General features: G+C 51.9%; 1 protein-coding gene across 1 annotated transcript; it reads right to left on the reverse strand.

The window, feature by feature from the left end:
* Positions 1–1,638: 1,638 nt before the first annotated feature.
* On the reverse strand, positions 1,639–12,533 carry LOC144942480 (dermatan-sulfate epimerase-like). Its single transcript, XM_078869344.1, has 9 exons — positions 12,426–12,533; positions 9,879–9,898; positions 9,091–9,338; positions 8,192–8,434; positions 7,157–7,364; positions 4,988–5,777; positions 3,076–3,481; positions 2,414–2,539; positions 1,639–1,844 (listed from the first exon to the last, which is right to left on the reverse strand). Exons 1-9 carry the CDS (start codon positions 12,531–12,533, stop codon positions 1,639–1,641), a joined length of 2,355 nt encoding a protein of 784 aa, XP_078725470.1.
* Positions 12,534–12,833: the final 300 nt, after the last annotated feature.

Below are 12,833 nucleotides of genomic sequence, written 5' to 3' on the forward strand. Positions count from 1 at the left end.
GGATAGAAAATATGGCATCTGTGCAGGACCGCCCTTTCCTGAAACCGCATTGGGGTTCCGCAGCGTGCCTAGCAAGGCGATTTTGAATAATCCTTGCCAGACACACACACACAGATAGGCACACACACACAGACACACACACAGACAGGCAATATTCTCCGGAGCTCAGCCGTGGGCAGCTCCCCCCGGGGGGCTGAGAGCTCCCCCCATGGCGCCGAGTCTCTCTCAGGGCGGCGTCGGGCTGGAGAAGAGGAGCGCCGGGAGGAGGAGGACGACGACGACGAGGAGGAGGCGGAACGATGCGGCGGGGGAGCCGCGCGCCTCCGCGCCGCCCAAGGCAGGAGGAGGAGGAGCTGCACAGCGCGCGGGAGAGACGTGGCGCAGTGAGCGTGGGGGGGGGGGGGCGTTTCACTCAGCACTACGGGGCCGTCCATAAATGACGTCACGCGATTTTAGACAATTTTGACCCCCCCCCCACCCTCGTCACACGGCGTCACAAAAAGTCAGACCCCCCCCCCTCTCATGTGACGTCACAAAGCTCTGCCCCCCCCCCCAAATCATATTTCCATTTTGAAAATAAAACATGCTTAAAATCGCTTTAAACTATTGTCATTGTAGTGCGTATTTAATGTGGTGCTGCACTCTGATGTTGTAGGAGGAAACATGTATTAAAGAGTATATTTAATTAAGTAGAACGTGTTGTCTATATTTATTTAAAATTGCGCATTTTGATGTGACGTCACATTTCTCAAACCCCCCCTCCCCCTCGTCACACATCGTCACAAATGTCTGACCCCCCCCCCCCTAGGTGCGTGACGTCATTTATGGACGGCCCATACGGACCCAGGCGAATAAGAGTTCGATTCCCGCTCACGGTCAGCAGCAACCGATTGTCTGAACCGTTGTTTGGGCCTTCCGCAGGTCGAATCAGAATGAACTGCGTGCCTGACCACCCACCCCCCCTCATGCGCTGTGCTGGCCTTCGTAGGTGCTGCTACTCGCTAACAGCAGTCTGTTAAGGCTATATGGGGGAGCTTTGTCTTTGTGTCTGCGTGGAGGGGAGCGATAGCTCCGCTATGAACACCAGAGACACGAGTTCGATTCCGACTCACGGCCAACGTCTGAACCGCTCCTGGGCCTCCCCTAGGGTCGACTCAGCCTCAAATGAGTACCTGGTGCGGTAAATGTCATCCGATCTCAGCTCATCCTGGAGCTCACCAAGGGTCGACTCAGAATCGCAGATGAATGCCCGGTGCGATAACGTGTGAACAGCGCGACAGGGGAGACAAAGGCGGCCGGAGGCGTGGTGCTGGCCACCCTCGTGCGCCGTGCCGGCCTTCATAGGTCCCGCCATCGCTAACAGCACTTGCCCCAGCAGGCTGTGAAGGCCACACGGATGCACGTCTCGGGACTCCCTCTAAAATGCCTCGTTTGGGGAAAATTGTATCATCGATAAGATGCTCATCGCCATATCGATGGTCACGACGTCGATCGTCACGATATTGATCATCACACCATCGATCGTCACTACATCGATCAGTCACGATACCACGTTGAGCCTCAGTAACCGTTTCTAGATTTGAAGCTTTTGATCCCTCATTTGACAATTGTTATTGTACCGATTGCTATTCCCCCTCTTCACCGCTGCGCGTTGACATCGTGGGCTCGTGCTGTTTGTTTGTCGGTCTGCTCGTCTCGTGCGGAGGAGCAGACCCAGGACCCTGGCGCCCCCCCCGTCCGAACGGAGCGAGCCATGACAAGGCTCGGACCAGACTCACCGACAGTCGTGGAGTTCGCTGGGCTCGCTGCGGTCGCGTTCAGGGGCCCGAAGACGACGGCTCGGACTGCGGCACAGAGAGAGAGAGAAATAGGGGAGGAGAGAGAGAGAGGGAGAGAGAGCAGAGGACCCGGTGATGGTGATGAACACCGCTGCTGCTGCTGCTGTTGATAGCGCCGGTGATGGGGGAGGTGACAACGTTGATGATGTTGGCGATGATGGTGAGCACGGTTGGCTACGTACGGTGCGAAAGACGATCAACATACATACATGGTCATTGTAATGAAGATGCTGATGATTGCGATGATGACTATGATGATGTTGATGATGGTGGCGATGGTGGTGGCAAATGAAGATGTCAATGGTGATATTGATGATAGTGATGATGACGATGTCGATGGTGGTGGCGACGATGTCGATTGTGATATCGATGATATCGACGATGGTGATATCGATGGTGATATCGATGATAGTGATGATGTCGATGATAGTGGCGACGATGTCGACGACGAAATCGATGATGATGATTGCGACGATATTAATGGCGGTGCCGATGACGGTGGCGACGATGCCGACGACGATGTAGATGGTGATATCGATGATGATGACGATGGTGATGATGAGTGTTCCTCGCACCTGCGCACTCCTGGTGGTCGGTGCTCAGACAGAGCCCCTTGGACTGGCATGTGCACGAGAAGCCTCCTCCTCCTCCTCCCCCGGGGGTCGCGTTCTCGCACCACAGCGGATCGCCCACGACACTCGCTGGCACGCCGCACGCCACAGACAGAGAAATCGAGAGTTGAGAGGGGGAGGAGGGGAACAGCGACGAGGAGGAGGTGGTTGTGGTAATGGAGAAGGTTAATGAGGAAATTTGTGGAAGTGGAAAAGGTGGATGAGGAATTGGAGGAGGTTGAGATTGAATTGCAAAATGAGGAAGACGAATTGGAGGCGGTGCAGGAGGAGCAATGGCAGACTTAGGAGGATGAGGAGGATGATTGTGGATGACGGCGAAGAGCAGGGGATGAAGAAGGTTTTAAAGCGAGGAGCATTGGGATGGAGATTTAGGAGAAGAGAGAGAATTTGAATGACGATGGCAAAAACCCAACCTCACCGTGAAGACGACCACATCGCACCGATCACACCGATCCCCACATCCGCGTTGAGCGATCGAATCAACGCCGATGCACCACCACACCTTCGCCAACCTCCGTTCGGAGGATCTCCCCCCCCTCGAGCATCAACAACATCATCATCATCACACCTTTTGAGCAACCCTCACTTCGCCAAGGGACCCTCACCTTTAGCGACCTTGTCGAAGACCACCTCCAGGAGTTGAAGGCTTTCTGCGAGTCTCTGCACGTGGTCGCCTTTGTAGCCAGGGGAGAAAGCTTTCCCCGCAGTGCCACTGCCTGTCGCTCGGAACGTCTTCTTCACATCCCCCAAGTTGTGGGTCACCTCGCAGTAGGAGGCGTTGGCGCTCTCGACCAGCCGCTGGGAATTGAGCAGCACCGTGTAGGTCTGACCGTTCGCCTGCACCACCACATCCACGCTCTCCTCCCTGGCCACTATCACCAGGCCGTCGAGGGCCATGGCCGGCCCCAGGAAGACGTAGGCTAGGCGGGTGAGCGGCTTGCGGACGTCGAACTCGATCTGGGCGTAGTGGGTGGCCCTGACCTGCGTCCCGGGCTGGTACGGCTCGTCCACCTGGTACGGGCGAGATGATCGGCAGGGGAAGTCAGGTGGGCCACCACTCAGAGTATGAAGTCGCTTCCGCACCCGAGCGATCCGTTGAGCAAGATGGGTTGCGTGCAACTCGGCGGTCGAGTGCAACTCGGTTGAGTGCGACTTGGTTTAGTGCAACTGAACCTCTTGTAAGTGTGGGCATCTCGTTACGATGGTTCGTTACGACGAATCGTTATGGTCACTAGTTATGACGACTCGTCACAAACATCCGCAGGTGAAATAACCCCGGCTGGAGAAGCATCTTCTTGGCGAGAATCCATTCCATTTGTTTGGGCCTTCGGTAAAAAAAAAATTCCAACTGCCAATGGTGAATTTTGATCAAAGTTATCGTCTACTGGTAGAGATTTAAATTTCGTGTTTCTTGGGAAACGGTGTGTTTTACCACTGGCACTTTTTACGACTAATCTTGCACTCCTTATTTAGCTCAAAACTTTTAAAAGATACATTTTATACTTTAAATTATATCATTTCTTATTAGCTTTTTTTATTGATTTGTATTATATATTTATATTTCTCTGTTACGTCTGTCATGGAAACGGTGTGTAGTTTTTACACGCTTTTATTTAACTCACTCTGTTGTTGCTATTGTCGTATCCTCAAATCTTGTAACTCAATTTTAATCCACTTCCCAATGTGGTATCGACTGAAAACTTCGTATACTTATGTCATACTGATGACAATACTATATTCTATCATAAAAAAAATTAAAAAAATATTTTTAAACAATCTTTTTACACGCTTTCTATTAACTCACTCTGTCTGTTGTTGTTGTTGTTGTCGTATCCTCAAATTTTCTAACTCAATTTTCACCCACTTCCCAATGTGCTATCGATTGCAAACTTGGTATTTCATACTGATGACAATACTATATTCTAACATTGAAAATAAATAAAAGTATTTTTAAACCATCTTTTTATATGTTATGTTTCGGCTTGGGTCTAATTGTCCACGCTCAACTGACAGCTGTAAATCACCACGGTCTCTTACGTTATAGCAAGCTTCGGGGCCACTTCCTGGAGTCGTGGAGTTTTGCCATTACGAGTACGGTACATTTAATTAAAGCGTGTTTTTAAAAAAGTATTTTTTAATATTGCTTATTATTGATGAAACTCGACTTTAGAGCTGCTTAGCTCACAGGGTACTTAAAAACATTAACTGAAACTGCCACCCAATGATCGCGAAAGCCCACTGGAGCCAAGATCTTGCCTGCAACTTGTTGCGTACAACTGGCTTGAAGCAAGCTCTAGCCTTAGAAGGGGCACAATGTTTGGTGGTCATCTGTGTGCAACTAGGCCCATGTGATCATTATCGTCATCGGCATCAGTAGCGCAAGCCTTCTATCGATCCGCTGCCTGGATGAAAGCCTCCCCAAGCCATAACCATAGATTACTTTCTTGCGATACAACGATCCTTCCGGCTCCTGCACTCTATGATGATAACGATGCTATTAATGAAGAGACCACTCACCAGCAGGGCCCGTGGGCTTCGATTCTGATCATCTGTCCAGTAGAGCGAGTAGTCTCCGTCGGGCCTCGGGATCTTCGCTCCGTGCAGAATCCCTTTCTTATCCTGCTCAAAGCTCCAGTCGAGGTTGTGGAAGAACGACGCGATCCCATTCACCGTGCTGCTCTCGTTGAGGTGGACGTGGTCGACGACCAGCGCCAGCTGGGGGTGGAGCAGCACGACGTCGCGCACGAGGCTGCTCAACCCCAGCAAGGCTTCGTAAGCGTCCGCCGAGTCGCCGCGGATGAACACCGTCCCACTCTGCTCCGCTCCGGCAAGCACGCGGCCGTCTGAGTACGGGTAGGACCAAATTATCGACGAGATCTTCCCTCCGTGGTCACAGGACTCTAGTTTCTGGCCGACCCAGGGCGGCTTGCAGAGCTGCAAGGCCGGCGTCGGCGGGTCCGTGCTGAACATCGGCACGTTGCTGTGCCACGTGAACTTGGCGTTGCCGCAGCCCTCCACGATGAAGGGCACGCCGTTGGGCGTGAACACGAAGGTGTTCTGATCGGGGTGCTCGTGCACGTTGTTGAACTTCTCCCAGTCGCCGTTCGTCCATTCCCAGTAGCGCTTTCCGCGGACAATGTCGCTGACCGCCGCCCCACCTTGCTTGCCCGACTTGAAGCCGACGAAGGTGGCATTGGACCCGGCCGGCTGAGGGCTCCCGTAGGTGACGACGCCCCAGTTGTCGAAGCGGTGCAGCGCCGGGGTGCCGTAGTCCGGCGGCGGCGTGGGGGTCAGGTTGGTGTCGTACCTGGGAAGGAAGCACGCAAGGGAAAGAGATGGGGGTGGTGGGGGGAGGGGCATGAGCATCTCCGTGATGCTGATGGTCGAAAAGAAGCGTTAAGAGGTCGAAAAGAAGTGTTAAGAGGTCGAAAAAAGTGTTAAGAGGTGGAAAAAAAAGTGTTAAGAGGTCGAAAAAAAGTGTTAAGAGGTCGAAAAAAAAGTGTTAAGAGGTCGAAAAAAAGTGTTAAGAGGTCGAAAAAAGTGTTAAGAGGTCGAAAAAAAGTGTTAAGAGGTCGAAAAAAAAGTGTTAAGAGGTCAAAAAAAAGTGTTAAGAGGTCGAAAAAAGTGTTAAGAGGTCGAAAAAAAGTGTTAAGAGGTCAAAAAAAGTATTAAGAGGCGGAAAAAAGTGTTAAGAGGTCGAAAAAAAGTGTTAAGAGGTCGAAAAAAAGTGTTAAGAGGTCGATAAAAAGTGTTAAGGGGTCTAAGAAAAGTGTTAAGAGGTCGAAAAAAAGTGTTAGGAGTTCGACAAAAAGTGTTAAGAGGTCGAAAAAAGTGTTAAGAGGTCGAAAAAGGTGTTAAGGGGTCAAAGAAAAGTGTTAAGAGGTCGAAAAAAAGTGTTAAGAGGTCGAAAAAAGTGTTAAGAGGTCGAAAAAAAAGTGTTAAGAGGTCGAAGCAGAGTGTTGGGGCAAGTGCTGTTAGCGAGCACATGAGGGGTGGGTGGCCAGCACCACGCCCGACCGCCTTTGTCTCCCCAGTGGCGATATTTACACACCACACTAGGCACCCATTTGAGGCTGAGTCGACCTAGGGGAGGTGCAGGAACGGTTCAGATGATCGTCACCGGTGTTGGCCGTGAAAGGGAATCGAAGCTGGGTCGCTGGGTTTGTAGAGCAGCGCACCACCACCCCACCACCACCACCCCACCAACACCCCACCCCACCACCACCACCCCACCACCACCCCACCACCCCACCACGCCCACCGCACCACCCCACCACCACCACCCAACCACCACCACCACCTCACCACCACCCCACCACGCGCACCCCACCACCCCACCACCCCCACCCCACCACCCCACCCCACCACCACCACCCCACCACCACCACCCCACCACCACCACCCCACCACCTCCACCCCACCACCCCACCACCCCACCACCACCACCCCACCACCCCACCACCCCACCACCACCACCCCATCACCCCACCACCCCACCACCCCCACCCCACCACCCCACCACACCGACCCCACCACCCCACCACCCCCATCCCACCACCCCACCCCACCACCACCACCCCACCACCACCACCCCACCACCCCACCACCTCCACCCCACCCCACCACCACCACCCCACCACCCCACCACCCCACCCCACCACCTCTCAGGTGTTCCCTCCTACTCACCAGATGTACTCCAGGTGCAGGGTGCTCCATCGCTTGGTGGGCGTGGGAGCGCCCGTGCCATTCTTGGGGCGGGACGTGTTGATCTGGCTCGCCAGCCAGTTGCCACTGCCGTTGCGCAGGATGTAGGTGTCCAGGAAGGCCAGGTGAGCCTCGGGGCCGTAGTTCCAGTTGAGGTCCGAATCCCCGAGCCCGATCGTCCTTTGGAAACCTTGGAGAGTGGAGGCGGATTCACGTGGATGAACGCAAGGACGTTAGGATCTGTTGATGCACGTGTATAGTTGCGCCTGCATAGCCCTTTACCAATTCCGATGACGTATGCGTACGTCGTCAGATTTTATTTCCGATTCCATTCTGATGACGTACAAGGCCATGTGGGAGGGCGTGTGGCACGTTTTGGCGCGAGTGTGGTCCTGTCTCTGCAGTTCTCTGCGGTGAGTAACAATGTCTTTGAGCCACTTGTGCATTCCGAGTTATTGAGCAGAGAACGGGACCCCCACCCTGCAACTTGCAGACGTCTCGGAACGGCAAAGCGTTAAATGCCTCAGCAAACTCAATGCGCCTTCACGCAACATCTCACGCCTCAATCATTACAATGTCCTGCCGCAGTCCAGGCAATGGACCTATCTATCACCGTGGTGGATTCTCAGGTACAGCCCAGTGGGCCCCTGACCACGGTGAATGCCCCACTACGATCCAATGGACCACCGGCATTCGTAAATACTCCCGTGCAATCTCAACGGATATCTGACATTGCTGCATCGTTAAAAGTAAAGAGTTCAATGGACTTCTCAACCTGGTGGATCTTCGGGTTTGGTCCGATTGTCCTTCATCCCCGCACCTCCGATTAGCACGGTCGGCCACGCATGGTGCGAAAGAAGTCCCACGGGCACACGTGCACGCAAATTGGATAATCTGAAGCCGGACGAATTCCTCTGGCGCGCTCCCAACGGACGGCGCAAGACCTTCGCCAGATTTCTGAACACAACGGCGGCGGCCCCCCACCCCCCACCCCGAGGACGAGGCCCTCCCTCTCACCCGGCTGGAGGCTCCTGTAGAAGAAGTCAAAGTGCCCACGGAGCCACGCGTTGTCCCCGTGGCTGACGCTGAAGTGCCGCTTGGCGAGGAAGACGTACTGGAGGAGGGCGCGGCCCTCGGCGGTGCCCGGAGCGACGCCCTCGCTCATCGATCCGTCGGCCACCTCGTTCAGGATGATCATGGACTTCTCCAAGATGTTCACGGCCGTCTTTATCCATTGCGGGGCATCCTGGCCGTCAACTCCTGAGAGAGAGGAGAGGAAGACGGAGAGTTTGTGCTCCTTTAACGGGGGGGGGGGAGGAGGAACGAGGAAAGCTTCACCCCGCACATCCGATTAGCACGGTTGGTTAGCTACGTACGGTGAGAATGAAGTTCACCATACAAAGACAAAGATACCCCGTATAGCCTCAAAATACTGCTGGGGCAAGTGCTGTTAGCGAGTACCTATGAAGGCTGTCACGGCGCACGAGGAAGTGGGTGGCCAACACCACGCCCGGCCGCCTTTGTCTCCCCAGTGGCGATGTTTTACACACCGCACCAGGTACTCATTTGAGGCTGAGTCGATCTAAGGGATGCCCTGAACGGGTCCCGATAATAGCTGCCACTGGTGCTGGTTGCCGTGAGCAAAAATCACGTTCGGGTCGGAGCCGTGTTCGTAAGCGCAATGCGCTAACCACTGCGCCACCACTCCCCACGCCACACACACACACGCACGCAAACGCTGGAGTACAAAAAAACGAACACCTCGCATCTATCACCCCCGCCCGTCCCCCTCCACATAGTGGCGTGCTCTGTGTGGCTTGCCGATTGGCGTGTCGGACCCATTGAGATGTGTTGCTCGGCCAAAACCGCGTGGCGAAATTTTAAAAACGGAAAAAAGTCTAAATCAAGTGACCCACCATCGTGGAGGAGAACCAGCCCCGCAATCATCATGGCCACGGCCTTGGTCGAAGAGTCAATGTGGCCCAGGCAGCACGCGTCAGCGCTCACGGCTGAGGACAGATTCCTCGCGCCCGCCGCTATGACGCTGGCGTATTTGCACCGCCTCCCCGAGTCCAGCTTCTCGTACGCGAGGTCGTAAGCGGTGGCGAAGCCGGCCAGCGAGTAGGCGATGAGGACGTTGTTGTTCGGCAGAGCAATCGCCTTCCTGTGGGGGAGACGCAGCAAAGAAAGTGGCTACCGCTGAAGTGGATATCACAGATCTGAGACGGGGTGTTTTCGTTGTTGTTGTCTGTTGTTGTTGCTCGTTGGCCACACGAGGGGGTTGAGTTTGTTTGACCCGCAGGTGAGAGAGAGAGACCAGGGTGGGTCTCGTTCGCAAGGGTGAGTGAAAGAAGAGTAAGCGTGTGATGTATGTACGCTGGATTTATTTCACACAGTACGTAGCGAAACGTGCGAATCGTAGAAGGACAACAAACTAATCACTATGTAGATTTAAAAGTGCAGAACTCCCAGTGGCTTTATGGGTGTGTGTGTATGGGCAGCAGTAGCGTGAGGGTTAGCGCTACGCTGCGCCATGAACCCGGCGACACCGAGTTCGATTCCAAACTCAGTGACGAGTATCTGAATCGGTTTCTGTGCCTCCCCCAGGTCAACTGAGCCTCAAATGCAGTGGTGTGCCGTGTATTTTACACCGAGGCCTTCAGTGCTATCCTCCCGCAATTGAACCGCCTTCGAATAGCCTCACCATGACACGAGGGCTATAGGCTGTTGTCATTCGACATAACCACCCCACATTCACAGTGACGGTAACCTTTATCGAGTGGAATAAAGTGATTTAACACGAGGCTCAACGCCTATGAGAGTTACAATACACTAATTGCAGAGACATAAATACATGGTGACTGAAACCATCAAGGATGTACCACTATTACGCAGTATGACAGCATGCCGCATCACAAATAGACATCGCATAGTCCAAATCAAAGTCATTACCAAAGGAACAAGAACAAACTCACAGCAACCAGTCAAATTTACTCATACGACCACCAAGCAAGCAAAAATGCCGTAAAACACAAATAACACAATCAGGATTCAACAGGCTTCCCCACAGAAAAAAACTAAATATCTAAAGCACGACATCTAAAAATCTAAACGTCACGAAAAAAAGTTTAAATACATCTTAGATGATGCTACGTTACGTGCTAGCTAGTTATACTTGAGGTAGCTCACTGGCCCTCCGATCACGCCACAGGAAAAATGCTGACGTAGGCGGCTAGGCCAGCAAGAAGGCTCCGGCGTGTCAAAGAATACGCCCAACATGGCAAACTCGACATCTGATTTGTTAAATAATTTTTCGATTTAAAGCTTTCGTGACTGCAGGGATTCATCTTCTTGGTTCTTTCGGTAAAGTCACGTAGAAGGGAAGTAATAAAATAATCAAAATAAAACATAATAAAATAATTCTCACGACGTTTTGGCCACAACGCAAGCAGCCGTCCTCATGTGAAGACCAGAACCAAGAAGATGGTTAAAGAATATGACGATCGACAACATCGTCCCCATTTGCTTCAACAGCGGAGGGGATTCACTCGACATTCTGAAGGCCTCAGGGTAGATTTTTCACCCGGAGAGGCGGAGACAGCAGCACAGGTGGGAAATCTGATTGGATAACAAGTAAACCCGTAAAAACAAAGTTTTTCACTATAAATCCTTTATATGCGTGGCGGCTAGAGTCTTCTCGTCCTCTGGCTTGAGATGGCTGCCAACTATGGGTCAGATGATTGTCTGCCAGTATTAAGCAATTGGTAATTAAATATTTAATTTGTTTTCCCTAAACAGTGTAAAATTTTGGGAATTTTCTTTCACGAACATTAATTGTCTCGCACAACGAGTCTGTGTGGAAAATGTCAGCTCGATTGGATCGCGGGAAGTGGGTTAAAAAACGACCGAAAGATTTGCACGGTCGTAAGCAAGCAAGCAAGCACGCAAGCAAGCGAACTTAATATAAAGGATTTAAAAACTGGAAGCAGCGCAACTGAGGGAGACATTAGCAATGAAATGACGTTAATAGACTGATGGGAATAAAATTTGTAAAATACATATAGCATTAATGAAGACATATATTAAATTAATAAAAATATAATATTATGATTCTAACAATCTCTAGGCCTTGCTGGCCCTGATGGCCCGCCTCTGCTCAAACGAGTACCTGGTGCGTCGTGTAAACATCGCCACTGGGGTGATAAAGGCGGCTTGGCGTGGTGCTGGCCAACCATCCCCTTGAGAGAATGGCGAGGGAGTGATGTCCAATGCACAACCACATCTCTGAGTTGTATGTATCATTCTCAGAGGTGAAATGTAAACAAATTCAGCGCTGAACCAAGTGGAACGTGGTCACGGTTTTATTTTGGGCAGTCATTCGTGACTGGGTTGAGAACCATAGACTCACACAGCAAACCATCGACTCACACAGAGACCCATCGACTCACACAGAGACCCATAGACTCACATGAGACTAATCGACTCACACAGAGACCCATAGACTCACACAGAGACCCATCGACTCACATAGAGAGCCATTGACTCACACAGAGAACCATCGACTCACATAGAGAACCATCGACTCACACAGAGACCCATCAGCTTGCACAGAGACCCATAGACTCACATAGAGACCCATAGACTCACACAGAGAACCATCGACTCACACAGAGACCCATAGACCCACAAAGAGACCCATCGACTCACACAGAGACCCATAGACTCACACAGACAACCATCGACTCACACAGAGAACCATCGACTCACACAGAGACCCATAGACTCACACAGAGACCCATATACTCACACAGAGACCCATAGACTCACACAGAGACCCATAGACGCACATAGTCGTTGTTGTGTGTGCTTGTGCACCACTGTCAACGCAGCAGCAATCACCAGATAACTATGAACTCATTCAATTGGTATCAAAGGCAAAGATCCCCCGCATAGCCTTATACGGACTGTTGGGGCAAGTGCTGTTAGCGAGCAGCGCTATTTCCTGCTTGCACGATTGGTGTCCCATCCGAGAAGCTCCCCCAGGCTCAAAAACTGCTTAACTTGCGAGATGGGCTCCATTAGAATCCAGGCGAGGAATACACACACATACACGGTATGGATCACTTTTATTGGTAATCATCAGCCGTCCCCGTAGCTCGTGACCCGCGCCAGTGTTTGCGGTTGTGCTGATGTGCGGCTTCGCTGGCATGTGTTCAATGTCCGACGTTTCACATCATGTGCTGCTGGTGACCTCGTCGGTCCAGTTCCTGAAGGTCTCGCCGGACTTAACCAATCCGGCCAGCACAATTTGGTGGAGAGGAAGCTTACCAGGCAGCACGAGGAGCGAAACGTCAGACATCGCGCCCGATGACAACGTGTGGCACGAGCTGGAGACGCATCATCATCGTCATCATCGTCATCATCATCGTCATCATCATTTTATCTTAAAATAATTAATATGGCGCCTTAACCGACGCGCTTTACACAGAATTAACAACGGTGCATATGTATTTAATGGAGGAGATTAGGTGAATTGAATTGATGAGAGGAAACAATGGGTAAATCTGTGACGCGTGAATTCGGTGAAAGCGAAAGTGAGGAGAGTAGATGATGATGAATGGATTTAATGAATGGGATTAATGAGTGATGGCCATATCAT

This window comes from Lampetra fluviatilis, chromosome 27 (assembly GCF_964198595.1).
Source record: "Lampetra fluviatilis chromosome 27, kcLamFluv1.1, whole genome shotgun sequence".
NCBI lineage: Eukaryota > Metazoa > Chordata > Hyperoartia > Petromyzontiformes > Petromyzontidae > Lampetra > Lampetra fluviatilis.